Source organism: Drosophila serrata, unplaced genomic scaffold, assembly GCF_035046125.1.
Source record: "Drosophila serrata isolate PLE 108 unplaced genomic scaffold, ASM3504612v1 contig_228, whole genome shotgun sequence".
Lineage (NCBI taxonomy): Eukaryota > Metazoa > Arthropoda > Insecta > Diptera > Drosophilidae > Drosophila > Drosophila serrata.
In genome coordinates this window covers 1,825,431-1,851,765 of record NW_028257126.1, presented here as the reverse complement: position 1 = coordinate 1,851,765, position 26,335 = coordinate 1,825,431, and the positions used below count along the sequence as shown (strand labels likewise).

Sequence of the window (26,335 nt, the reverse complement as noted above, 5' to 3'; positions counted from 1 at the left end):
AAATTTATTTAAACAATCAATAATAATAAAGATTAAAGAATAGATATAGCCTACCTTGTATAAAGCAATCCACAATAGCACAATATGTATTGACCTCTGAAAATCCTTAGCTCAAAAAGAAAAAAACATAAGGGAGCCGTTGAACCATGAACAAAAGGCGATACACTCGATTTTTTTTTGTATATATATATTTCCATAAATTATTGCTTAAATATTTTGTTTATACAATTAGTCTACATTACATACATACATATATGCTTAGAACCAAATTGCATATTTATTAATCTCTTTCCTCTGTTATCTACAACTGCATTTGATTTTACAAATATATAAAGTGTAGATTAGTGTTTTGATGTGGGATTCTACAAAGGTACTTGCCGCCTTGCCTAAAACGAAATACTCCAGTCTGATTAGAGTCCTAATCCTCCTTCTATAGGGTCCACAAACATGTATAAGTGTTCAACTTGGAAAGAATATCATAAATATGCTTAAACTTAATTTCTTTGTGTGTTAAATATATGATTGTGCGGCAGTTTTTCCGTTTACGAATATAGTTGTTAACGGCGTGTGTGCGTTTGTAAATGCTAAGTCAGCTTTTGTATAAAAAAGATTCGCTAGTTGCACCTTGTTGGCCAAATATCATGGGTCAGACTGTGGTTCTTGGCTTTGGGTGTGCTGATAATTGTAAGGCAGTTTTCATAGAAACACATTGTACGTGGTGTTTATACGTTATGTTATTCAAGATTCGGTTCCTCCTTTAAGTACATTCGAAAACTGTTACCGAATGCTCCAACTGACTCTGTTTATACACCTATCGAGGTCCAGGCTCATTTTTTATTATTTGTTTATTTTAGTAGCTTGGCACACTTGCGATTTTTCATTTACCTAATACTCACAAAAATAGCCAAAATCAGCAAAAAGCACTTACAGAATGAAGTTGGCAGTTTAAGTCGGTATGAATGCCGTTGTCGGGTATAAAAAGTGTTTCTTTAAACATCTCATTTTGTCCGTGTATCTCTCTCGCGCTCCTTGCCTGATAACTCGCCACAACAAAGAATTGTACGAAGTATTTAAGTTTTGCTGCTGCTGCTCCTCTCCCCACATTGTAAAATAATATGTTGCACGAAATGCACTTTATAGCGGGTACACATATCGGGAGGTGGCCGACGGTGGTTTCCATCAGCAGGCCTGTAAATAGAAGGCAAAGAAAACATGAGTTGATGTCGGGGATTTACTTGTCAACAGTTTAAGCCAAGTACTAGACCATGGCGAGCACTGCACTGCACTGCTGGCCAGCTCCGTTGTTTCAATTAACTACTAAATATATTAATATGTATATACTATCAGCGGGCGAGACAGGAGGACGACGTTATCAGCCACACCAATGGACCAAAGAGAAAAATATCCTAAAAAGAGACTATTCTAAAATGTTCGTAAAAGCACTTGGAATTGATATAAAATAAACAGAATCACAACAGAAATATATATATATACAAAATATATATAATTCATATATTTTTTATGGTCTATTTTCAGGGCTAGATATTTTCACATGACACCGGCAAAGTTATCAACAAATGCTCGCAAATAATCCTTTTGTGTGGCTTCAATTCCACAAACTGAGCGCCAGTTATTTGTTTTTTAATAGATTTTTTTATCTCAAATGGGATACGTTTAAGATCCTGTAGAACTCCCAGCAAATTACTAGAATAAAATGGTTTTTATCTAAGAACTATATCCGGTGTCCAAAGAACACAAACTAATTTAATTGAGAGTTTGGTTTTGTATTTGAAAACAAAATCGGAAATAAGTTGAATGTATGCCTTCATTATTTTAAATGATGAAGAAATATAAATTGATACAAGCTTCGGCTATCCGAAAGAAGCTTTCTTTTTTATTATTCAAATAATTCTTTAATGATCTTTATATAATTGTTGGTTTCATTTCGTTCTTTGTTTTTAAGTACATAATTTTAGTATAAAATAAGAAAAGAGCTAACTGGCATTACACAAGCCGATCTTTGTATATCCTTTAGGTTTGCTATTGGATTAGTTTAAATCTTACAATTACTGTTATACGGTTTCTTACATTTATCCATTCTTGTGACAGGTATGTATGTATATCATATATATACATAATCGTCCGATTTGGATAAAATTAAAAACGAAATTCTGAAATTTTGTACAGTCATATCTCAGAGTATATGAAAATATATTTAACAACGGAAAAGTTATAATAGTTTTCGATTATTTTCTGGTCGTTATGTCTTTAAATCTAAATTTTGAAAAACCTCCGTCAAATATCAATAACATCAATATTTTTACCCTAAACCCTACCTCGATATCTGAAATCTATCTATTTAAAACCTGTTTCAAGGGAACGGAGCCAAGGCCAAAGTAAAGATTCTATCCTATAGTTGGGGTTAGATCGACTGGAAGGAAAGTCCGTCAACTCACATGTATTGAACTCGTCTCGTAGCCGCCCTTGCTCTGCATCGATGCAGAGATCGCGTTGAGACGGTTCGCCGACAGCTCCACATCCGCCGAACCGATGTGGCCCGTGTGGACAAAGTTCGTGGGATTGCCGATCATGGACCGGTCGATGCGCAGGCGTTGGTGTGGGCGGCGTGAGGGGGAGCGCTGCTGCTGGAAGCAGCACGAGAACCACTGCAGCCAGATCTCGCCGGTGCTGGCCATCTTCCCCTCGGTTTGCTTTCTGGACGGCGTTTCAGTCTGTTGGTTGTGGCGACTATGCTGGCGATCAATTGTGAGGCTGCTGCTGCTGCTCCTAGTCACGTTGACGACACTCTCTGCAGCGTTATTTACGCTCCTCGGCAAACTGGAATGATCTAAAGTTGAGCTTTGATTAGTTAATATATTGATGATTGATATTAAGTCAAAGCCGAATAATAGCTGAAACAGATTTATGTTCAAACACACCCGTAGCTGTTAGCGAGCTCCAAAGATCCAAAGAGGCTTGAAAGTGGTCAACTTGTGTGGGAGGATATACATTTACATAGATATTTGTACGTGTAGTATGTGTGCATATCTGCATGCTGTTTGTCTGCTCTAGTTGCTGCCCCACTTGCTGATACCTTGCTTTTCACTTGGCTACACACACGCAGATTCACAGATGCGGATACAAATGAAGATACAGATGCGGACACCTTGGGCGACGAGAGCAGCCACAGAACAACGAAACAGAACAATAATATACGTATATGGCCCGAGGTGTTGCCTGGGAAGCCGCTAAGTTCCGAGTCAGAATAAAAAACAACAAAAATCAACAATTAATTGGCACTTTTGTGTAATTAAGATTGAGAGAAAGACACGAACGACACTGTCGAAAGCACCAGAAACAAGAAACAACAGCGGCCCAACCAGTATTCGCATTCGTGAAGCTATCACTCATGATCTTCGTGGTTCGCAGCTCCTACTAGTTCTGAGGAATATCTTGTATTTAACATTTGTTCTGGATAAACTTCCCCTGGAAAGAAAGGCAAGCTTATACCAAATCGCTCAGCTGCGAACCACAAACCAATTCATTTCATTGATATAAGAACAACTGTACCAAAATGCCTGGATTTAATTCATACTAAAATAATAGTAAACTAATTAGTAATCACTTACTAACTGGAACCTTTGTGTTCACAGACTTTAAGAGTAACTAAACCGCAACTCTAAAAGAAATCAACTTAAAAAGAAAAGTTGAAAAAACAAATTTTAATAATTTAATTAGTTTTGTAATTTTACATTTTCTGATTAAGATTAACAAATAAATATTAGCCTCGTGATTAAAGATCAATTTTAAAACAGTCACCCATTTCTTTCCAATCTACTCATTTTCAAAAATCACAAGCAGTATTTATTATTTGCTTAATTTTTTTTTGTAAAAAGCTTCTTATGAACATCATTAGCTAAATCTCAGTTTTGCATTTATTTATGTAAGTGTTGCTTTACATTAATCAGTAATTCGTCAACGATTCAGAAACACACAAGGCGATGTTGTTGATGAATCATCGATGATTTTCCGCACTGATGAAGGTAACACTAGGTTGTCATCAGTGACAAATTTATTATTTCCATATGCATTTACTCATAACTCCTTCTTGTTATTTTATTTTCATTGAATTATTGATTGATGAATTTTGTACTCATTTTTCAGATATTCATAAATCTTTTTGTTTTTAAAGAAATAAAGCGAGCAAGAGAGTCGATTTTGACAGAATTGTTTTGATGAATTTGGCTTTTTGATGACATTTGGTAGTGAAGGGTTGTGTAAACTCTGTGCTCTTCGTCACTGGTTGGATGCACACTGCGATAAACTCACTAACTTATTAATCCGAACGATTAAACCAATGAATAATTAATTATTCCATAATGCAAACAGTTGTGACACAGAATATGTGGTAAAATCGTGTTACTTCGTGTTAATTATCTTATGCCGCCTTAAAAAGTGCCATCATATTCATTAGATCAAGACAACTATCATGGCCATACAAAAAGTTCAGCTCAATTCCCGGCACTGTCGGACAAGAAGAATCGTACACTTCTTGAGCTTTCTACAAGTGCGGAGCCAGAGCCCGAGACTGACCTGGCCATTGGGCAATTAAAGCTGCTCAAGCGTCTTTAATGCGCCAGTGAAAACAAAATGAAAGTGCCGGGCGGCAGGGCAGAGATGTGGATGAGGAGCTCGGCCGGCTGGTTGGAACATGGAGATGACGGTTGACGTTGCTTGAGCGGGAGCTGTGCGAGCCGGCTTATTGTGTTGCCCGCAGTATCTGCACTTTTCTGAGAGCGAACGTTAACGTTAACGTTTTTATCTCAAAATCGCGCTGCGACGCGTGTCATGCTAGCAGCAACTTTAGCAACAATAGCAACTACATACACGCATATAAGCCACGCCAAGAGTAATTGACAAACTGAGAAACTGAACGAATGGAATGAGTGACTGACGAGCGGCAAATGCGCTAAAGCGTTTCAATTTTCTGTGTCAAAAGGTTATTAAAGTGAGAGATGGCCAGCAGGGAAATGTGTGCACACTAAGAAAACTGCGATACTCTTTGGGTATAATCCAATAAGATTTGTTTTACATATTAAATTTGTAAGAGATTCGGACAATAAAATATATTTTAATTTTAAAAAATAAATAATCAATATGATTGCATGTTTCATTTGGATGTTTTTAAGCATTTTGTTTTGTCCCTTATGTTAGTATTATAACATCACTTTTGATTTCTTTCAGTGCTCGGAATCATTTTTATGTGTAAGCTGTACCCATTCGAAAGGTACGCATATTTTCCACCGACTTTTGTTTTCTCATTTAACTCAAACTGGGGCTGGAAATCAAGTGTTTATGTATATCTATCTTGTCTGCCGGTTTATGTAAATAACATTTATGCGCAGACAAGCAGACAAAAGAAAAAACATTTAAACACATACACTTACACATATGTATTTATAGTATGTGCATGTTTAGAAAACGAAAGCTAGACAACCGTTAATTATCAATCGAGTGACGTACTTATCCGGCGGAGTCAGAGATGTTGCAGGGGGAGATTGATAAAAACAAATCAAGAAAATAAAGCACACAAGCAAGGCTCTCGTCGTGTCGACTGCAAATTACTTTGCAATAATCATAAACAAATGGATTCGCAGTGCGTACTCGATTTTCCTCGGTTGCGCACCCCCATCCCCAAGTCATTTATAAACATTTTCAGCTACATATCTGGGCTTTTGCAGCCTGCTGACATCATCGTCGTCGATCGGGCGGGGTTATTGAATTATAACAAAAAGCGAAAAATGGGCGAGAGCTCGGAGTAATTATAATTCCATTTAATCCGCTTAAAAACTTCTCTTTTTTTTTGTGAAAACTTAACGGCATACAACGCACTCAACAAATATCTACTTTAATTTTCAACTGTTTTGGAATTAGAGAGCAGAATTTTGAATTTATTACTATTAATGCGTAATATAAACCACTTAACTTTTCAACTTTTTTTCAAAAACTATGTTCTATTAAAAGTTTTTCCATTTAAGAATTCGAAAATTTATAATCTAAATAAATGTTGTCATCACACATATTTAAAATTTCAGTAGCATACTAACTTCTTCAGCTCTTATACTTTTAAAAATATGATAATATTTTATCCAAGTCCCAAGTGAGGCAACTCCATTGGATATTGTCTCGTAATCGCGGATTAGCAAAGCCATTAAAGCTGTCTGTGTCTCCCCAAAACTTGACCCAAAAACTCCCTCAAATAAGTAAATAAAAAGCCAAAGTGCTCGTAATTTGGCAAATCTCCAACAATTCACACGCGCCAAAAAGACATTAAAGCCCGCTGATATTTCTTTTCGCACAGCGGAAATGAAATGTATGCAAAGTGAATTCACAAGCGGTCGGGAAAGGGGGTAGTGGAGAGCCCGAAACGAAATGATGTACCGTCGTCTGGTTACATCATTTTTGGGCACAGCGAGCGACAAAGAAGGGGCTGGGCATGGCCCATGTATTGGATGGATGTCGTTGAATGCACGACAGCGACGTCAACAACAACGCCGATGACGACAACATGCTTTGCATAAGAAGAGGGTCCGACACGCAGCCGGGGTTCAAGAAACCAATAAACGGAGTGTTCAAGTTAATTTAAATCGAATTGTTTAAATCACAAGCATTGTTCTGGGCAGCATTTCCATTGTTATTGCCCCGTTCTCTTTATTTAAATATTACTTTGCGGGAAGTTTTACTATAATCACTAAGGAGCACTCGCTGCACTCCACAATCACTTCGGATGATGACTCATCGTCTCCGGGTCCACCGTCGAACAGATACTGACCGCCGCAGCGGCAATCGTACGCGTAGCTCCACATTGTCGCCACCGGCCCTTTGTCTGCCTGTGGTTCTTGCGAGGGAGGAGCCCCCGCATCATCATCATCATCATCGTCATATTCATCGATTTCTACTTGGATCCGTTGCATTTCGGAGAGCCCAATGCTGGCGTATATATTGCTGTGCGCCTGGAATTTTGACTGCAGCAATTCGGCATCGTAGTGCTTACGCTTGACGGGATCTTTCAGTGTGTTCCACGCAGCGTTTATCGCATTAAAGTCACTGCTGTTTTGGGCCGCCGATCTCGATATCGGATTTGGGTCATGGAGCTGTTGTAATTTGTCGGGATGACATTGTAGAATCAATTGTTTGTAGCTGCACTTGATCTCCTCAAAGCTGGCAGTGGAACTCACATTTAAAAGCTCATAGAAGTTGTCGGGCATCTGCAAGGGGGAAACCAGTGATGCACATTTAGGAAGTTAAAAGTTTCTATTTTACTTACTTTTAGTTTTAAGGAGAATCTTTGAAAGATCACTTTACACAAATAATCGGTAGTTTAGTCTAAATCAATTTCGTTTGTAAAGTTTTTGTAATGAAATACAAATAAACTCGGCGTGGAAATGATCCAATCAACTTTTATTGCTACTTTTAAACACTTTTTGTTTCTTTAATCAATTAATCAATTAAAGACACAATGTATGCATGATATTAACTATTTCATTAACAAAATGTAACTTATAAAATAGTTTAATTTACATTATTTTACCGAAAATGTGCGTTTGATCTTCGTACCGAGGCGTGTCGTTTCTCAACACTAAATGTTCTAATGCAAGAAAACAGCTGTTTATTGTTTACAAAGAGACGCTCCGAGGAATAAATAACAGTTATTGAATATAATAAAGAGGCACAGGCACAAAACACACCCGCACAGTCACGTACTTGACAAACAAACCTCTGTTTTTTTTTGTTATTGTAAAAAACGGAAACGTCCCCAAGAAGGAGCGTGTTCGCGGGGGCGTTAAAGTATTGTGTTGCTAGGTGGTGATAAATACGAATGCTCACTGGAAGTTGTTGTATTGCATGTTCACTAATTGTAACTCCCGTTTGTTTGATCCCCATTAAAAAGAAAAGCGGTACACACCACACATTGTCAAAAAGTCATGCCCCATTTGCACTTGGAGAGCCGAAAAACAAGGTCAACAAACTGGTTCGCCAGCAGCAGCAGCCGAAAACATATACTATATGCACAAACACACATAAACAGGCCTCGCACACACATTGACCCAATTTCGAAATTAGCGAAAAAGGAAAGGGGAAAACTAACAGCCCCAATAGCAGGAACTCCAGGGTTACTAATGTAACATTTGAATAAAACAAATTATTTTAACGGTGCGCAGCAAGAACTTGCCTTTTTTTCACGTGCAAAGGAACTCCAGTGCAGCGGTAATTTTGTTGTTTACCAATTGGGAGAGTACCGACACTTTTCAGAACTTGTTTCGCCGATCTTTTGTAGTCTCTTTTCAGCACTTTTTTTGTGAACAGAAGCACGCGTATGGCACTCTCCCGAAAAAAAGTTTCGTTTAATTCGCATTCGATTCACCTTTACTGTTTACTGTGTGAATAGCGGGAGCTTGAAGCAAAAATAATAATGTTTTGTTGTGTCCGTCGAATCGATAGGAGAGACATCCTATCGATGTTATATAGAGTGACATAAAGCGGTGGAAGTCCAAGCTATAGGTGACAGATAACGATAGGTTGTCGATAGTCCGCACTGGAAAGAAGGCTGCCAACCGAAGCTAAATCAAAGAATATTTGAAAAGATAATGATAAACAGAACATGCGAGAACCTAAAAGGGTGTATTCCCGATTTTTGCTTCCTCCGGTGGTTCGAAGCCAAAGAAGCATCCGAGTGTTTCAATTGAGAACTTGACAAAAATAATAAGTTTTGCTTTAGTACTGGCAAACATTGGAGCACTATCGATACTATCGGTGTTTGGATATTGTTTTCAATACAAAGATTCTTTTGCATTATCGATGTTTTTAAATATTTTTGGGCTAGAGTTGTAATTTTTGGGACAGAATTCTCATACAGTACTCAGTGAATATTAAATCCATATATTAAATATATATATTTTATCGCACAAGCACATACCACATAAAAAATGCAAACGTATCGATATTTTGATATATATTATCGACGTCGCATATCGATATTTGTAAAAGATTCTTTTAAATTGAAGTTGCCAGACCGCAAGGCTTTCCTTCATTCCCTACGCCTATAATCATTTTTCGTAATGAGAAGCCCTGGTCTGGGGTGCGAATCCATGGGGAACGCAAAAAAAAGCGATAAAAACATTTAAGAAGCTTTATAAAACGTTCACGAGCTGGTGTTGCCAACTTTTCCAACCGGTCTGGCAACTACAGGTACGCAGTGCTGAACTAGCTCCGGCTCAAAGCAACCCTGCGCTGTCAATTGTCTGCTGTCATCGCAACTTCCGCCTTCTTTTCGTGCGGTTCTTAAACATGACTGGTTTAACGAACAGGGTAAGTGCCGTAAAATGGCAAAGCAGCGGCCCAAAATGCTGGAAAATGTGTGGATAGTGTGCGGTACGATATGCGCTAGCCGTGCGTGCCGCGAAATGTGCGAAGAGAGCAAAGAAAAGCCATGTTTGGAGTGTTTAATGGGTGTTCCACTTACACGTGCCAAAAACGGCAACAATGCAAGTAGCATTTGTGAAGAGATGGAGTGGGTGAAAATTGAAGAACCGAAGAACTGTATGCACTGTTCCAACGAAACAACGTGTTAGTGAGAAAAAGTGCTCTACACATTTGTTTATGCGCTTGCCGCCAAACATAACCTCACACAAGTGGCGCTGAGATTGTTATTTTTTGTACTGACTGTGATTTTTACTCTTCCTCCGTTTCCAGACCGTTGTTATTGATGGTCGCGGCCATTTGCTGGGTCGCCTGGCCTCTGTTGTGGCCAAGTACCTGTTGCAGGGTGGCAAGGTCGCGGTGGTGCGCTGCGAGGAGCTGAACCTCTCCGGACACTTCTACAGGAACAAGATCAAGTTCCTGGCCTATTTGCGCAAGCGGTGCAATGTCAACCCGGCCCGTGGTCCCTTCCACTTCCGTGCCCCATCTAGGATCTTCTACAAGGCTGTCAGAGGTATGCAGTTTTAATTATAAAATCTAAGAGAATTATAAGAGTGAAACCCACAACAACAATGATGATTATCTTATCTTACCTACATTATTTGAACGTAAACCGTGTAACCAACTCTATACTGATGCTCTTAAAGGATTACCTTTTGTAATTTGCTAAATTGAAACTCTATTAATTACTGTATTTCTTTCTTTCAGGTAAGCATCTGGATTTTGCATATTGCCAGCCTTCCCTATATATCGTGATGATTATTACAATCTTACCTACATTATTTGAACGAGAAACCGTGTAACCAACTCACAACTGAAGCTCCCCTACCACCTTAAACTTATAAGAACTTGTGTCTCTTTACTTACGTGCCGTTTCCTCTGTTTTTCAGGCATGATCCCACACAAGACCAAGCGTGGCCAGGCTGCTCTCGCTCGTCTGCGTGTCTTCGATGGCATCCCGTCGCCCTACGACAAGCGCCGTCGCGTCGTTGTGCCCATCGCTATGCGTGTGCTGACCCTGCGCTCCGACCGCAAGTACTGCCAGGTCGGTCGCCTGTCGCACGAAGTGGGATGGCACTACCAGGATGTGATTAAGAGCTTGGAGCGCAAGCGCAAGGCCAAGCTGCGCGTCACCCTTAAGCACAACCGCGAGCTGAAGAAGCTGACGGTCAAGGCGCGTGAGAACATCGCCAAGGCCGCTGAGCCCTTCAACAAGATCATCAAATCCTACGGCTACGAGGTTTAAGGACAACAAACAAGATGGACACTACAACATACGTTCAGATGCGTAGCAGCAGTTTTTTAAAAGAGAATAAAACAACATCTAGTTTAAAAAACAAACTTTGTCTTGGAGGGTGTCGGATTTGGTTTCCTGAGAGTTGCAGTTTATATAGATCCAAATAAAGACGGCTCTGAACGAGGTGAGATGACACCAACGCGAAAACGGCTGATGTCGAATTTTGTGAGGACTAATAGTAACAATAAGAAAAGTATATTGCAAATAATGTATCTAGTTGCTAGGTCTACTGGTTAAAGTTTTACGGTAGGCTACCATTTTGTCTCGTTTTTTACTAAGATTTGAGATTAGACACTTCAAATTTGTGAATGAGGTAAGAGCCAAAAGTCCTGACAATATGAGTTTTTTTTTTAACAACGATTTGGTTGAAGTTGCTGCTCAGACTTGCCTCACTAATTATTTTCAATTGCTTGGTAAAACATACACCATAACTTAAACCCAAAACAAGACGGTAGGAGTTTTGATTGGTTTGGTGTTTATAGGATAGTGCCAGGTTCGGTTTATTTATATAGGAATGAAGACTTGACACTCACATATGGAATATCCTTTAGTAACTTATTTCCTTAGAGGTCCCAGTAGGTACATTTTATCAATATATATATATATGAACATTACTTTTTACCGTTAAATATGTCTCCCTTACAACATGTAAGTTACATGCGAATGCATTGGCTTTGGGCTTGCATAGATAAATTACTCAGCGCTCAGATGGTGAATAAAGATCGCGGCTTCTTTCAAACTTTCTTAAAAAAAAAAACAAAGTATTTTTCTCTAGACGATATTTCTTTCGCTACATATCCACCGCGACGTTCTATATTGAACAGCTAACCAAGTAGTAGATTCGGAAAACCCGGCTCGGAGGATTGAAGTTTGTTGCAATTGAACACAGTGGCCGGTTCTTTAGTAGTTATTGGACTGTGTATTTTGTTATTCCTGTTAAAACGTGTGCATACATTTGTCATAATATTTAGATGAATTCGTAAACGAACAAGTATAGTAAGTGTCACCTTATTTAATTTGATTAGTTAAAATCAGAAAATTATTTGAAATAACTTAATCGCTGTTTTGTACAAACACACAAATTATTACTTCCTAGTAGCGAAATTATGCTTTCCCTTCATGACATACTTTAGGAACATCAGAAATAAGATAACACAAGGAACATAAATATTGCGTGTACACGTCGAAAAAGTAGCCGCAACTAGGACAGCATCTGGGTCGTCCACATTCTTTTAAACCATTGTTCAAAGTCAACAATTGTTATGTAGCACGCATAAGACCGTGGTTTATTCTCTACAACTGGATGATTTGTACATGTATCTCTAACAATCGAAGCGTTTGAAAATGCACTGTTGGCTAAGTGACTATTTGGTGCCTGGTTAACTGGACATCTTCTTCATTAGCTCCTCATCTTGCATGGACATAGCCGTGAGCTTTTTGCCGATCTTCTCGTGAATGTCCAGGTACTTGGCGACGCATCGATCGATGCAGACCATTTCGCCCTTGCCTGGAATTAATGATAATAATTCAATAGTTTTATTATTTATCAAATTAAGCAGTAAACAAATAAAAATGTAACGTCATGCTGAAGATCAAACACTGACTCGGTCACTGCAGATTAAGCAAATAGTATGTACTTTACTCACCCAACTCCGCTTCAAAGTAGCGGGGCGGTATACACTTCTTGTGGCAAGCGTTCGTCATGCGGTTATATAAATCGGACATCATCTCGATCTCCATCTCCTGCATCATCTGGAGCTTGGCCTGGTCGGCGTTACTGATCTGGGGCAATGCCATAGTGTTATTGGGGGATGCTTCTGTGGATATTACGTGAGGAACTCCGACAATGTGCTTCTCCTTCTAATAGTCAAACCGCCTGTCCGTTTTAGAAGAGTCGTAATCGCCTTGGTTCGCCTTTCGCATGCGTTCGCGTACTCTCAAGCTCTCGTATCGCCGACTCTCAACGGATCGTTTCGACAGCACAAAAGCGTAGACGCCACCAACAGTCAAAACAGCCCTGCGCAAGTAAATCAATTTAGTTTTATAAGCTTCGCTGGCTTTCCTGTTTTTTATTACGAACCAACAAGCAGCAATTCGCCCGGCGTTGCCCAATGACATAGCTAAAAGTACTAACGCGAGACAACGAGAAATGTGCGGGATTTTTTAATACCTCCTTGTCGGACATGTGACAGTTCTCGCAAGGTCGCTATTTTTGGTATTTTTAAATTACGAACACCGTTAAAAAAATACACTTAGAAAGAAAATGTAATCAGAAATATAAAATACACATTTATCTAGATACTAGTTTTAGAGCAGACGACTATATAATTTAACAGCCATGGGATAAGATAACTTTTCTGTTTTAAAATTTTTAATTTTACGATTTCCCTGAAATTTTTTTTATCGAATAGGTTGAAGAAAGAAATTTGGCTGTGAAAATGGTCGCTGTGTAAATACTTTTGACCACCCATGTATTATTTTAGATATTTCAACTCTAAGAAATATAATTTTAAATTTGTATATTTTTTTCTTTGATAAAAATGGAATTATTATATACATTATATAATATTTACCATTATTATTATTAGTTTATCTTTTCATTTTTAATGATTTAATTGCAAACGGTACAAAAGTTCCGAAGTTAGCTTTCTTATTTCCTGTGAAACCATATATTTAAAAATTACATTTTAGGTATATATTATTGTGTTTTATTTATTTTGTTGGTATTGTTTAATCATATTACTTTTTCCTTATTATTACCATTTTCGTAATCGAGTCAAATATTTAAATATTTTATTCTTTCGACGGCCACCATCGAAAATTCAATAAAAATGTAATATTTGTGTATTAACAAACTCATAAAAATATTATTAGGCATTTATATTAACAGAAATTAAAACTGCGTATGACCAAAAGAACACATATATATTCAGGATATTTAGTAGAATATTAAAAGAAATAGAGATTTTTCGGCGTATAACGTATCACCAAGAGGACACCTATGTACATATATGCATATATATAAAAAATTAATTAATATTAATTGTTTCTTGACGCTATTACCGTGGCAGTGCTTACCTCTATCATTCTTAACCAAATAACATTTCCGATATATACAATTTTTCTTCTCTCCCGGCCATAGATCACACATTTAAGATTAATTAATTATATTATTACAATATTAATAAAAATCAAATCTAACTGCGTATGACCAAAAGAACTCCTATAGCGTCCAAAATATTTTGTATAGAATATCGACTGCCTGAAAATTTTTTAAAAATTTGATATTGTTATTAATTGTTGACGATATTACTGTGTCATTGCCTACCCTTATCGATCTCAATCATATCACCTTCACGTAATATACAGCTTTCTTCCTCCTCTCCGTCAATGGCTCCGTACTGCACGGCAAACTCTCCAATCTGCACAACGAATTTCTGTAAATTAAATCAATGTTAAATAGAATCAAAAACCCGGGGATTAAGGTCTTACCAGAGGACATGCCTTGACCTTCTTTTTATTTCGAACCTGATGCGGCTTAAAACGCATATAGCCCAAAGCAGCCGTTTCCTTTGTATCATAGAAAGCATAGTCTATGCCATCCAATTCGGTAAATCTCATGTCTTCAACAAGAGCTGTAAAAACAAAGATAAATACGTAGTATTAAAACGAACAGAAGAGTATTTCAATATACAAAAAAAAATCATAGTAACCAACCAAAAAAAGTACAACTTTAAATTTATAGATCGAAACATCACAAATTCAACGGGGAATATCAAACCAGAATATATTTATGCTATCATTTATTAATAAATGAAATTGAACAAGGAAAGAAGTACTCTCCCGGTTCTACAAGCCATAAGGGTTGGTTATGTTTATTGTTTAAAACATTCCAAGATGGTTATCCGTTTGTAATCGAATTTTAGGTGTGGACATAAAGTTGAAAATGTCTCATTCTGCTGCTTACATTTCTCCTCAGTTAACACTTATAATAAATTTGAACTCGGAATAAAAATGTATAACTTACATGCTGCTTTGCCTTGGTCATTCGTTTCAGAAGGTTGAACGCTGCTGACGCCCAGCAGCCAGTTTCTAAACCGATTGTTTCCGTTATTGCTAGTTGTCTGATCTTCTAATATGACGGGCCCAAATTTGTTATGAGAGTGAGTATCCGTTTCGGAGGAGGGCTCCCTCGACGATATTGCAGAGTGCTGTCCAAGGAAAGCCGAGTCTGGGAATGGCTCCACTATTACATCGGGATTTCGAGGAGTGCTACTGCATACTGGACCTCTGTCCGACAGTGGATTGATTATTTTTTTTGTTGCAGCAGTTGACTTCTTTTTTCCAACCGACTTGAGCGTGGAAGTAGACTTGTTCTTTGGCTTTTGAATTAGGGATTTGGCACCCATGAAGGGCATATCCATTATGTCCTGGGTATGACACCAAGTGTTTTTGATTGGGACTTGACCACGCTTGGAACGCCGCAAGCCTTCAGAAGAAACTGTGTCAAAGATAAAAATATTAAGATACATTTTTTCCGAATGATATTTTTGTTAAAAATACGGCTGGTTGATGCATCCTCCTGCCTTCTGCCCACTAAACTTTAATTACTATAAAAAAACAATTTAATTTACTATATAAAAACACTTACTTGAGCCATCATCCAGAGACGTCTTTCTATAGATTACGGAATGCATCAACTTGTCAAGCTCCTTGGTCTTACCCCTCGATTTTACACGTGGTGCAGGCTTTTGAGGTTTTTTGAAAATTGTATCATCATCTACTTGGGGGTCGGCTTTATCTTTTTGAGCACAAAGTTCCCTCGCCTTGTGTGCCGCTAGACTCGTGCTTGGTTGCTCATTATCAGTCACAATATCTAGTCTGGAAATCGACTTATCTTGGGAACTAGAAACACACTGAAGCCCGGGTTCTTGTGATGTTTTAGAAGCATTAGCAATGATTCCTTTCGGTGATGGTAATCTACTTCCGTTGACTGGTGCACGACTTTGAACTGTTTCGTTTTCAACCAATTTAGGTTCATTATATTCAGTTGGGGGTGGAAGAGCGTGTTCCACAGTGCCGTCGGACTCCGTTTGAGGGGGAAAAATTTCATCCTCATTGCTCTCTTCTCTAAGTGAAGCGTTCACCCGAATTAGTCCAAAACTCTCTGGCGGCGGTGGAGCAATCTCAATGGTGGAAATTTCGTTATCGATCGGTGCATTCTCCGAATCAATTTCATTCATCTGCCTCAAATCGCGTAGGGATTGGGAGTAGCGAAGAGAGCTAGGCGGCGGTGGAACAATAGCAATGCTATCCCCTTCGTTATGTACTTCGCTGTGAATATAACTGCGACTATATCTTTTTTGTTTTTTAGGTGATTCAAAATCAGAAACTTCAGCATTTGAGTCTCCCTTTGTGTAGAGTTTGCGCTTAGTTGAACGCTTCGAAGAACGCCGCATCTCCATTGTTTTTGAGATCATCAGATAGTTGGTTAGTTCCTTTGACTGCAACGAGGAATGACAAGATATTAAGGTATTAATTAAACAAACAAAACAAATCTAGGTAAGATAAAAGTAGAGATCAACTAAAAAAAAATTATAACATTTTGTGAAAATTAAATAATAAATTATATGTTTTTAATTTGACACGCGAAAACAAAACTAGTATGGCTTTTTTTGTATCAACTTAATTTCATGTGTAACATCTCAAGAATGTTTGTTATAGATATAGTTTATCTCGACAAATATCAAGTTTTTATTTATTTTTTATACAAATTTCAACAACAAAAAAATTTATATTATGTGTGATTTTAAAACGTATGAAAGAAAACAATATCTTCAGTTATCTTTTTGGATAAATATGAAAAGAAAACAATATCTTCAGTTATCTTTTTGGATAAATGTAAAGGAAATTAAAAGTATACACATAGCTCCCAAAGAAAATTTATTGCTCTGATTTTAATAAAATTTCAATAATAAATCGAAAAAAAACCTATTTTTTCTTCAGTTATATGCATATTGGCAAATAATAATAATAATATCACCATATTGTGTTACACTTTTTATTTTTTTTATGTTGAATTTTTATTTAATAATTTAGTATTCCTCCTAAGCCTGAACAATGTTTTTGCCTTTTTAAATTCCTATCTTAAACTATATTTAAATAACTATATTTAATTATAGTTAAATAATAGGACCACTATAATATTCAGTCAAATATCTATAATGTTTCACTAAATTGCCTTTAAATATTATCTTTAAAATATTTACAATCTCTACACATAATTCGAAGTCTGTACCCAAATAGAGACCCAATGGCAAAAATTATAATACGGTATAAGAACAAACTTACTTCTTGAGACCTCTGGAGTCTGGACCGAGATGATCTTCTGTCCTTGAAAGCATTGGGAGCAGGGGGAGGAATGAAGATAGGGTCATCTTCCGGTTTTTCGGACTTGAAATGAAAACAGACAAAATCATAATGTTAACGGTAATATGGCATACTATAAAAAAGGGGAATCACAAAATAATTTCCAGATATCCAGATATCAAAACCAAGCTCTTTTCGTTTTTAAAACTCACCATTTGACGGTCCATTCGATTGGAGGGTAAAGAGTGCTTTGTCAGCTTCCTTGAATCCTGGAAATCAGACGGCACCGGTGGTTGTTCATTTTCATCTGACGATCCTTGAGAACTCCGAAGTCTGGATCGAGAAGATCTTCTGTTCTTGAAAGCACTGGGTGCCGGCGGAGGAATGCAGCTAGTGTCATCTTTCGTTTTTTCGGACTTGAAAAACAGACAAAATTATAATATTATCAATGATATTGGCTACTGTCAAAAAAGGTAATAATAAAATAGTTTTCTAGGCAGAACTAAAGCCAAGCCCATTTCTCTCTCAACTCACCATACGTCGACTTCGTCGATTGGTGGGCAAGGAGTGCTTTGTATGCTTTCTTGAATCCTGGAAGTTACGTGGCACCGGCGGAGCTTCATTTTCATCTGACGATTCGTCGGACTAAATAAAATTAATGTTAAAATCAAACTACTATTAAATCTGCTTTTAAAATTAAAGAAATATAAACGATTATTTCTTACTAGATCGCGAGAATAACAACGCTTGGAGCGCCTAGGTCGCTGCAGCCGCTTTCTTGAGTCATCAAAGTTACACGGAACCAACGGAGGAAGCACTCCGCAGTCATCTGACCATTCCTGGGACTTTATATATAGTTGTAAAGAGGTAAAATTAAACGTATAGGTTTTAGATATATATTATAAAAGTACTTTAACAAAATTAAAAATGCTTCAAAGTCAACCGAGACTGTCGTGGACAATCCATGCTTAAGCCCAAAGCGTTGGCTCACCATTTGGGAATGCTGTCGTCTGGAGCTACGTGATGGCTCTGTGTATTTTGTTGTGCTCTTAAAGTTTAGTTGAGGGGGTTGCGGCAACACTGCATTGGCTTCTGATTTGTCGACCTGAAGTTATTTAGAAAAAAAACACATTAACCATGAATAATAAATATATTATACGATTTGATATTCTGAAAATCCCCCTGTATTTATTACGCTAGGGTTCCCTTTCTTGCGACTACTTGACCTGCTCTTGAAGTCATAACAACATCGCAAAATTAGCCAAATATCGCCAGCAGTTACAAACTAACTTAAAATTGATCTTAAGTATCCATTTATTAACTGCGTCGCAAAAGATATCATAAACCGACAAACTCACCTTTTCCGGACTTTGATTTTTATATCTGTCAGAGCTGGTGCCAGGTGGAGGGCAAATGTCCGTGCTCTCTGGCAACTCGTCAACCGCGGTGGTGGTACTGGTTAATCTATCTCCATTGATCTTCAAATTCCTCCGTATTAGCTCAAGTTGAATGCTTCGCTCCAGATCCAATTGTTGCATAGTACTGCTCTTTTTGTGACCGTTTATTAGACTCGCCTTGCCTAGTGAGTTTCGCTTACGTAAATCTAAAATTTCGTAGTTGCTCATCCGGGCCAGCTCCTGGGCGAACTGCTCACCATTTATCGGGGCACAAGGCGCCTTGTTTAAGGGCATCGTCGCCGGCTTAGCCTTCTGTTTTAACTTCTTAGCCTTGATTGATTGATGGAGGTTCAGCAGATGAACGAAATTCTCCTTATCCGGATCCGGTGTAGGTGGCCGGTTGTTAAGATTGCGTAGGCATCGCTGCTGTCTTCTGTCATCTCCACGCTGAGCAACCAGATTCATGGCCACAGTGCTAGGCTGCTCATCGCTGTCGTCGTCAGTCATTATGGCGTCTAAATTGTTTACGACCAGCGTGCTTTTACGACTTGATTTTGGAGATTCCTGAGGCTTAGCTGGGGAAGCAGACACTACCGCAGGCGAAAAATTATAACTTTCAGCAGCTGGCTGCAACGAAGCAGAATGTACCTCAGTCGATGCGCGATGAAGAGGAGTTAACGCCGGTGGGGCAGACGCTACCATAGAAACAGGCTGTGCATGCGCCAAATCAACAACTGATTTCGAGTTGGCAGTGTTTATCACCACTATTGGACCACTTGCATTTCGAGATAGATTCTGTACCAGCTCGCCCAGATCCTGGAACTGTGTGTCCGGCACAACAAATTCCTGCTCCGGTACGGCTTCCTTAGTATGAGTCCGGGGTGGAGTATCTGGTACCAGAAGTTCTTCTCTGTGCCGTTTTACCTTCACGACCGGCATCAACCGCTTTTGAGCAGCTGTGCAGCTTGAACTGCGCCGGGAAGGTGAGAGCAGCAACTGCCCGGGAGCTGGACCCTTTTCAATGGTGTATGTACAACCCCCACCATTTGATGACGGCGCCTGTCCGGTACAATCAAGTTGCAAAATGTTGTTTTGAAAGGAACTCAGCCGCTCCCGATACAATAGTGACGCCTCGGCAGCCATGTCAACAGTTCTAGAGTCCAATGCTGTGAGACACTTCTTTGGGTCTGTCTGGACCAGTGACTTCTCTGCGGGCTTCTCCGCTTCTGGCTCTTGCGATTTCTTCATTTGAAGATTCTCCTCTATTTCTTTTTCCTGAATATCCTTCGATTGTTGGCCTGCACACGGAGTGCTACTAACTGTGGGCTTCTGAAAAAAATAAAGGCACTATTAAATACCAGTATTTCTGGGTGAATTGGGAAAAACTCACAAAGGTTCCAGGACTGGAGGAGCTTCGAGTTACATTGATCTCCTCAAATTCCTTAATCAATTGGCGTCCACAGCTTTGTGATAGCCGCCGAATAGCCCGGCGCCGAAGCTTGTCGGAGCCAGGAACATTTCTGCTGCGAATGCGATTAGGCGACGAATTCGGAGAGTTTGTGGCAGCCGGTAAAGGTGTCGGTCTATTGTTCTGTACGGCCGGGGGTTGAGAAGTCGGTTCATTGGTCTCTCCTGAGGCGACAGCATTTGGATTGTTCTCGCTTGTGACGGCTGGCTCTTGCTTCTTGGTCAGCTTCACATCAAAGTCAAAGTCGAATGAGACGTTGCCGAAGAGGAGGTCGTTGTTCATTGGACGCTGTTTCTGCGCGAGCTTGCGCTGCAAGTATGCCGCGAATTGCCCTTCATCCGCATCAGGCTGGCTCATGAGTTCCTCCATCTCCTCTATCGTGGTATCTTTCCTGGACTTAGTCTTCGACCTGAAAAGTCACATATTACAATCAAAAAACGGTAGTAGTCAAATGCTGCTGGTGGTATCTCGCATCAATTGCCTAACTACAATAGTCAAATGCGCATGAATTAAGGACTTTGATTATTCATTCGTTTTTTGGCTCCCGATTCACCAAGTCTCGGCTTTTAGTGAAAACACTGATCTGCTACTCACATCGTATAACCATATACTTATCAAACTTTACGTATGTTCTTTACAAATATAACAACAATTTAAGAACTAATATCTATTTAGATGCAAGATGAAAATTAAATGGCCGCGTCCAAGCCGTCTTACTTTAGTGTGGCCAAACTAGAGCATAGCATCGATATAATCGCCGTGTCACTATCGATTGTTTTCCACCGCGCGCTAAAGTTCGGTACGGCGAAAAAAGGAAAAAGAGTTTAGAATGACTATTCGTAAACATGATACAATTAATGACGAAATTATTTTCCATCCATAAATAAAATATTTGCATAATTGCATATTTTGCATTTCATGCATGATTTGTAAACAAACACAGCTGATCCATGATTAGTACCCGGAAAGCTGGTCACACTAGCCCGCCATCAAAAGAGGGAGTTGAAGCCGATTTACCTATAATAATTTTAATAATACCTCTTATCCTTACTAGGCTATAACATTTTAAGAATATGAACTTTGATGACATAAATATACCAGCAAAACTGGTGCCTGACAACTATTTACAGTTAGGTTTGTCAGCCCAACGCGCCAAGCAGCGCAGCTTTAAGGAGCTATTGGAAAAGGTAAAAAAGAAAAGTAAAACCGAGCAAAAAGCAAAAAAATATTTTATTTCAGAGGAAACTACCGTTAAACGGCTGGCCCGATGAACAAATCGAGGAGCTGGTGCATCATTTAGCGTCTTTGGACAGCAACAACTTTCCTCACAAACTTGGACTTGGAGAACGGGAGGCGCGGATAGCCTGCAGTGGGTATCTAAAATAAATATGATAATAATTAGGGTAATATAAGCATCAAGATAAATAACCCGCAAAACATTCTTATATAGGACTCGTGGCCCGACGTCACTACAATTTTGGACACGGCATCGGTCGCTCTGGGGATTTGTTGGAGGCACAGCCTAAGGCGGCAGGCTCGACGTTGCTCGCTCGCCTCACAAACGCGTTGATCCTCGACTTTATGAAGACCGTGGGACAACTGCCCAGTTGTGCCGGATGTTTTCTGGTTCCAATTTGCACCGGTATGACCTTAAGCCTGTGTCTTCAGAGCCTTCGAAAGCAGCGGCCCAGGGCGAGGTATGTTTTATGGTCACGAATCGATCAAAAGTCCTGCTTCAAAGCAATTACGACTGCAGGGCTAGAACCAGTGATTATTCCTTGCCAGGTGGTGCAAGGAGAATCTCTGCACACAGACATCGAGTCGTTCCGGGAAAAGATCGAGGCGCTCGGATCTGAGAGTATCCTTTGCCTGTATACCACCACCAGTTGCTTTGCACCCCGTAATAGCGACAATATTGTTGAGGTGGCAAAGCTATCCAAGCAATGGCAAATACCACATCTAGTGAACAATGCCTACGGACTGCAGGCACCAGACATCTCTCGTCAGTTGGAAAGATCCCATCGAGTGGGAAGAATAGATTACTTTGTACAGAGCAGCGACAAGAATCTACTGGTGCCGGTGGGAGGAGCTATTGTAGCCAGTTTTGAGGAGAATGTGCTGCATAATGTGGCCAGCACTTATGCGGGCAGAGCAAGTGGGTCCCAGGCCCTCGACGTCTTCATGACATTGCTTTCCCTTGGCAGCAGCGGTTTTCAATCGCTCATTAAGCAAAGGAGCTACAACTTCATTTACCTTAAAGAAAAACTACAAAAATTCGCTGAGAGTCGTAATGAAATTGTGATTGATAGCAGAGACAACTCTATATCCTTGGCCATTACCTTAAGCACTCTCGACAAAGCGGGTCAGAACAGCGACATCAGTAGACTGGGAGCCATGTTGCAAACACGTGGGGTTTCCGGAGCGAGAGTGATAACATCTGGCCAAAACAAAACCATCGATGGTTACGAGTTTCAGGGTCATTATAGTCCTTATTTTTTTTTGTATCTTTCTAACTTTCTATTTCTCAGGTTTTGGTTCACATCGAAATGATCTTAAAGTCTCCTATTTAACCGTAGCGGCAGCCATGGGAACAACTATAGAAGAGATCGACAAGTTCTTTGGTGTCTTGGACAAGTGCTGGCAGCAATTAAGTCAAAAGCGAAATCGTGAACCATAATAAGTTCTAAGAACTGTAAATATATTAAATGAAACACATGAAAAGCTGATCAATTTTCAAATGCGTTGAATATTTTAGCAAATATTTAAGAATGCCAAAAATTCGAAAAGTTTTTCTACGTCCACTTAGTAACGATAAGCACCTAAAATTATGCACACTGAATCCCCGACAGCTTAGAAGTTACAAATATTAGAAAATCAAAATAATTTTATATTGAAGAAAACATTTGAAAGAATTAAATTTTCTTTTCCTGCATTAAGATTGATTCAAAGGTAACTTCAAAAATCCTACTTTAAAACATTAAAAAAAAAAAAAAATCAAAATGTTTTAAATTTGGAAAAACATTTAGAAACGAAACAAAATAAAAACACAAATCTGTCGGGAAAAAGGCTAAAATGGCAACTCTAATCAAAACGAAGCATAAAAGAAAATTGCTTAAAATTAATTAAAACTGAACACTTTAGTCTTGATTTTGTTATATATGTATATATTTATTATACTCTCCTGTGCAATGAAATCTAATCCTGGTCTTGTGTTTTCCCTAGCCCGCCTTCTATAGTGCCTTCTTGCTGCCTTTGCTTCTTGCCCTTGTAGGTTTTCGTTTTCGATCGTCGGTTCTCCTCCCAGTTCATTTGCTTGGTGGAGGATTTGTCCCTGTTGAAGACGGCATTGCTGGTGCCTTCTTGCAAGTTTCCTCCAACATGGAGGAGCAGTAGTCGGCGGCGGCAAACAGCGAGGACATGTCTAAAGAAAATTCAAGAAAATTGTATTAAAAGAAAGTTTCTCGGAAAAGAAAGCTAATCCTACCGTTACTTTGTTTCAGTGTCTTGGCAAAGCTGCGACCATTGAATCTTCGCCATCGTCGACGTCTTCATCGTCCTCCTCCCCTAAATCATCATCTCCCCAGTCCTCGTCTATGTCCTCCATATCATCCTCATCCTTGTCCGTTGTTTGCAGACCGCTCTGCACAAGGGTACGGCCAAGGATCGGGCCAATGCCGGCGCCTTGCTGGTCACGAGCAATCCTCTGGGCAACCTGGAAGCGCTCACCACTCTTATCGGCTTCTGTAAGCTCTCCAACAAGGCCAGCAACTATGTGATCACTGTGCTCACGGATTTATGGCAGGAAGTGCTGCTGCCGCCGAATAGGAAGCTCCTAGCCGTGCATACTCGTGGCGCTGATTGGAAAAAACTGAAAAAGGACGACAAGCTGCGGAATGAGCAGAAGCGAAGGGTCTACGCCTATAGATACTTCGAGGGAGAGCTAAAGGATCAGTACCATGAGTTCTTGAAGAATGTTATGCAGGGCCTGCAGACGGGCCAAGAGCACAACAAGAACTCGTCCATTGTGGCTGCATCAAAGCTGCTGGCCTACGCGCAGGAGAAGGAGCAGCTGCTGCTGACCATGCTGGTGAACAAACTGGGTGATCCCATCGCCAAGGTGGCCTCCAAGGCCCTGCATCACCTCAGCGAAGTGGCTCAGCGGCATCCCAATATGTGCGGCGTTATAGTTGCGGAGGCGGAGAAGCTACTCTTCCGTAACAACATATCTGAGAAGACGCAGCACTTTGCCCTGTGCTTCCTCTCGAGCATCGCACCCTCGGGCCGGCCCGAGGTCTGCACCAAGCTGGTCAACAGAAGGGTGCCGTTAACAATCGTACCATGCAGGCCATTCTGCGGTGCCTGCAAAAGGCCATTGTGGAGGCTCAGCCGGCAAAGGACAGCAACGGAGAGCTGCTCAACAAGGAGATGCAGGACACCATCTACCGACTGGTCCACTTGGCCGACATCCGAGTGAGTGTTCAAACGCTGGGCCTATTGCTGCAACTGGTGACAGTCAAGACTGAGAAATCGGATCGGTTTTACAATGTACTGTATGTGAAGCTGCTCGACCTAAACCTCATAAATGTCGGCAGCAAAACGGCGGCCCACTTGCTCCACATCGTCCACCGTGCCATCCATATCGACAACCACGTGGGGCGGGCTCAGGCCTTTGTGATGCGCCTGCTTCAGTTGACACTCTACGCTCCGCCTCACATAGCCGCCGGCTGTCTGATTGTTATTCACAAGCTGCTGCGCATGAGCAAAGAGCTGGTCGGCGGCAGTGGAGCATCCGATGAGGTGGCTGCTAGTTAAAAATCCATCTTGCCTGAGGATATGGATCTGCATAAGTTTAGCAGTGATGAGGAGGAGTTTTATGGGGAGATCGATTCCTGCAAGTACGATCCGTACCATCGTGTGCCTGCCTTTTCCGGAGCTGTTTATGCTCTGCGCCACGACCTTTTGCTGCTGAGACAGCATTATCATCCCACCGTGCAGGTCTTTGCCGATCGGATCCTAAACCGTAAGTTTACACATGAAATTCTTTAACCTAAATTCTAATATATCCTTTTTCTGCAGAGTCCCGCATTGATTACTATGGAGACCCGCTGAGGGACTTCGGTTTAACGCACTTCCTTGAGAGCTTCGCCTTCAAGAATCCCAAGAAACTGGACGCCAGCCAACAGACTGCGGAAGTACCACTGTGGCCCACAAGCGCTACATGGCACATGGGGCACGGGGTAAGTCTGTGCGATCGCTGACCAAATCCAATTGCACTGAGGACGAGATGTTCATCTTCAACTTCCTGGAGCACAAGCGCCGCCAGGCTGAGATTGTGGCGCGAAACAGGAAACAACTGGGCGTGAAGAAGGAGGAGCCAGCGGAAGGAGATCAGGAGGATGGCGAGGCTGGTGAGGAATACCTGAAAGAGGGCGAGGTGGACGACGGCGAAGTCGAGGCTTATTTGGATGGTTACTTCGGCAAGGAGTTCAAGGAGGGCGCCGATGCGGATGAGCAGGAGGACGAGGAGCTCAACTTTCTCGAAGAGCTGGGTGGAGAGATTCAATCAGATAAGTCTAAGAAGGACAAGAAAAATAAGAATCAGATGGCGGACAAGGATGAGGATGATATGGAGGACATAGACGAGGACTGGGGAGATGATGATTTAGGGGAGGAGGACGATGAAGACGTCGACGATGGCGAAGATTCAATGGTCGCAGCTTTGCCAAGACACTGAAACAAAGTAACGGTAGGATTAGCTTTCTTTTCCGAGAAACTTTCTTTTAATACAATTTTCTTGAATTTTCTTTAGACATGTCCTCGCTGTTTGCCGCCGCCGACTACTGCTCCTCCATGTTGGAGGAAACTTGCAAGAAGGCACCAGCAATGCCGTCTTCAACAGGGACAAATCCTCCACCAAGCAAATGAACTGGGAGGAGAACCGACGATCGAAAACGAAAACCTACAAGGGCAAGAAGCAAAGGCAGCAAGAAGGCACTATAGAAGGCGGGCTAGGGAAAACACAAGACCAGGATTAGATTTCATTGCACAGGAGAGTATAATAAATATATACATATATAACAAAATCAAGACTAAAGTGTTCAGTTTTAATTAATTTTAAGCACCGATCGTCGTTTGTTTATCATTTGAAATGCTTTATTTTGTAATTATTTAGGTTAAAAACAATTGAAATTTTCACCAAATATTCCTTAATCTTCCCCTAGTAAGCCTATATACCGTGCATATGCGCACGCGTTCGTAAATCGAAGTTATATGCCTTACTATTTTTGATGCCCTATTTTGTATGGAGCCGACCCCGAGGTTGGA

General features: G+C 40.2%; 7 protein-coding genes, 1 long non-coding RNA gene and 1 pseudogene across 12 annotated transcripts; 4 read left to right on the top strand and 5 right to left on the bottom strand.

Annotated features, from left to right (window-relative positions):
* Positions 1 to 502: 502 nt before the first annotated feature.
* Spec2 (CDC42 small effector protein Spec2) lies at positions 503 to 8,614 on the bottom strand. Of its 3 annotated transcripts, none has more exons than XM_020957564.2 (3): positions 8,234 to 8,614; positions 2,457 to 2,848; positions 503 to 1,188 (listed from the first exon to the last, which is right to left on the bottom strand). In XM_020957564.2, the coding sequence occupies exons 2-3, from the start codon at positions 2,694 to 2,696 to the stop codon at positions 1,180 to 1,182; spliced, it is 249 nt and encodes an 82-aa protein (XP_020813223.1). In that variant the 5' UTR covers positions 2,697 to 2,848; positions 8,234 to 8,614; the 3' UTR covers positions 503 to 1,179. The 3 variants fall into 3 exon arrangements, with proteins under 3 accessions (XP_020813223.1, XP_086686220.1, XP_086686218.1); XM_086830094.1 differs by lacking the exon at positions 8,234 to 8,614 and adding an exon at positions 7,967 to 8,195; XM_086830092.1 differs by lacking the exon at positions 8,234 to 8,614 and adding an exon at positions 2,940 to 3,821.
* On the top strand, positions 3,912 to 5,149 carry LOC147644154 (uncharacterized). The gene is made up of 2 exons (XR_015271027.1): positions 3,912 to 4,043; positions 4,193 to 5,149. It is a non-coding gene; the product is annotated as an uncharacterized LOC147644154 (long non-coding RNA).
* Positions 6,656 to 8,474, bottom strand: Dph4 (Diphthamide biosynthesis 4). Its single transcript, XM_020957561.2, has 2 exons — positions 7,328 to 8,474; positions 6,656 to 7,268 (listed from the first exon to the last, which is right to left on the bottom strand). Exon 2 carries the CDS (start codon positions 7,266 to 7,268, stop codon positions 6,723 to 6,725), a length of 546 nt encoding a protein of 181 aa, XP_020813220.2. The 5' UTR covers positions 7,328 to 8,474; the 3' UTR covers positions 6,656 to 6,722.
* Positions 8,615 to 9,327: 713 nt separating the features above from the next.
* Positions 9,328 to 10,821, top strand: RpL13A (ribosomal protein L13A). Its single transcript, XM_020957060.2, has 3 exons — positions 9,328 to 9,369; positions 9,754 to 9,994; positions 10,371 to 10,821. Exons 1-3 carry the CDS (start codon positions 9,349 to 9,351, stop codon positions 10,724 to 10,726), a joined length of 618 nt encoding a protein of 205 aa, XP_020812719.1. The 5' UTR covers positions 9,328 to 9,348; the 3' UTR covers positions 10,727 to 10,821.
* Positions 10,822 to 12,034: 1,213 nt separating this feature from the next.
* Positions 12,035 to 12,794, bottom strand: LOC110187699 (mitochondrial import inner membrane translocase subunit Tim10). The gene is made up of 2 exons (XM_020957134.2): positions 12,424 to 12,794; positions 12,035 to 12,284 (listed from the first exon to the last, which is right to left on the bottom strand). Exons 1-2 carry the CDS (start codon positions 12,572 to 12,574, stop codon positions 12,157 to 12,159), a joined length of 279 nt encoding a protein of 92 aa, XP_020812793.1. The 5' UTR covers positions 12,575 to 12,794; the 3' UTR covers positions 12,035 to 12,156.
* LOC110187700 (uncharacterized) lies at positions 12,629 to 12,994 on the bottom strand. The gene is made up of 2 exons (XM_020957135.2): positions 12,858 to 12,994; positions 12,629 to 12,794 (listed from the first exon to the last, which is right to left on the bottom strand). The coding sequence occupies exons 1-2, from the start codon at positions 12,893 to 12,895 to the stop codon at positions 12,638 to 12,640; spliced, it is 195 nt and encodes a 64-aa protein (XP_020812794.1). The 5' UTR covers positions 12,896 to 12,994; the 3' UTR covers positions 12,629 to 12,637.
* Positions 12,995 to 13,462: 468 nt separating this feature from the next.
* Positions 13,463 to 20,733, bottom strand: Cenp-C (Centromeric protein-C). Of its 2 annotated transcripts, XR_002319900.2 has the most exons (14): positions 20,606 to 20,733; positions 19,934 to 20,420; positions 18,505 to 19,872; positions 18,138 to 18,251; positions 17,872 to 17,991; positions 17,681 to 17,791; positions 17,359 to 17,562; positions 17,129 to 17,230; positions 15,429 to 16,281; positions 14,805 to 15,278; positions 14,270 to 14,412; positions 14,106 to 14,214; positions 13,856 to 14,039; positions 13,463 to 13,776 (listed from the first exon to the last, which is right to left on the bottom strand). XR_002319900.2 is itself a non-coding variant. In XM_020957133.2 (13 exons), coding segments are annotated over exons 1-13 (4,152 nt in total). In that variant the 5' UTR covers positions 20,608 to 20,733; the 3' UTR covers positions 13,463 to 13,974. The 2 variants fall into 2 exon arrangements, 1 of the variants encoding a protein (XP_020812792.2); XM_020957133.2 differs by having other exon boundaries at positions 13,463 to 14,039.
* Positions 20,734 to 20,956: 223 nt separating this feature from the next.
* On the top strand, positions 20,957 to 22,741 carry SecS (Sec synthetase). Of its 2 annotated transcripts, XR_015271026.1 has the most exons (5): positions 20,957 to 21,198; positions 21,251 to 21,380; positions 21,462 to 21,708; positions 21,768 to 22,487; positions 22,540 to 22,741. XR_015271026.1 is itself a non-coding variant. In XM_020957229.2 (4 exons), the coding sequence occupies exons 1-4, from the start codon at positions 21,085 to 21,087 to the stop codon at positions 22,686 to 22,688; spliced, it is 1,419 nt and encodes a 472-aa protein (XP_020812888.1). In that variant the 5' UTR covers positions 20,957 to 21,084; the 3' UTR covers positions 22,689 to 22,741. The 2 variants fall into 2 exon arrangements, 1 of the variants encoding a protein (XP_020812888.1); XM_020957229.2 differs by having other exon boundaries at positions 21,462 to 22,487.
* An 850-nt stretch (positions 22,742 to 23,591) lies between these two features.
* Positions 23,592 to 26,057, top strand: LOC147644153 (nucleolar complex protein 1 pseudogene; annotated as a pseudogene).
* The last annotated feature ends 278 nt before the right edge of the window (positions 26,058 to 26,335 follow it).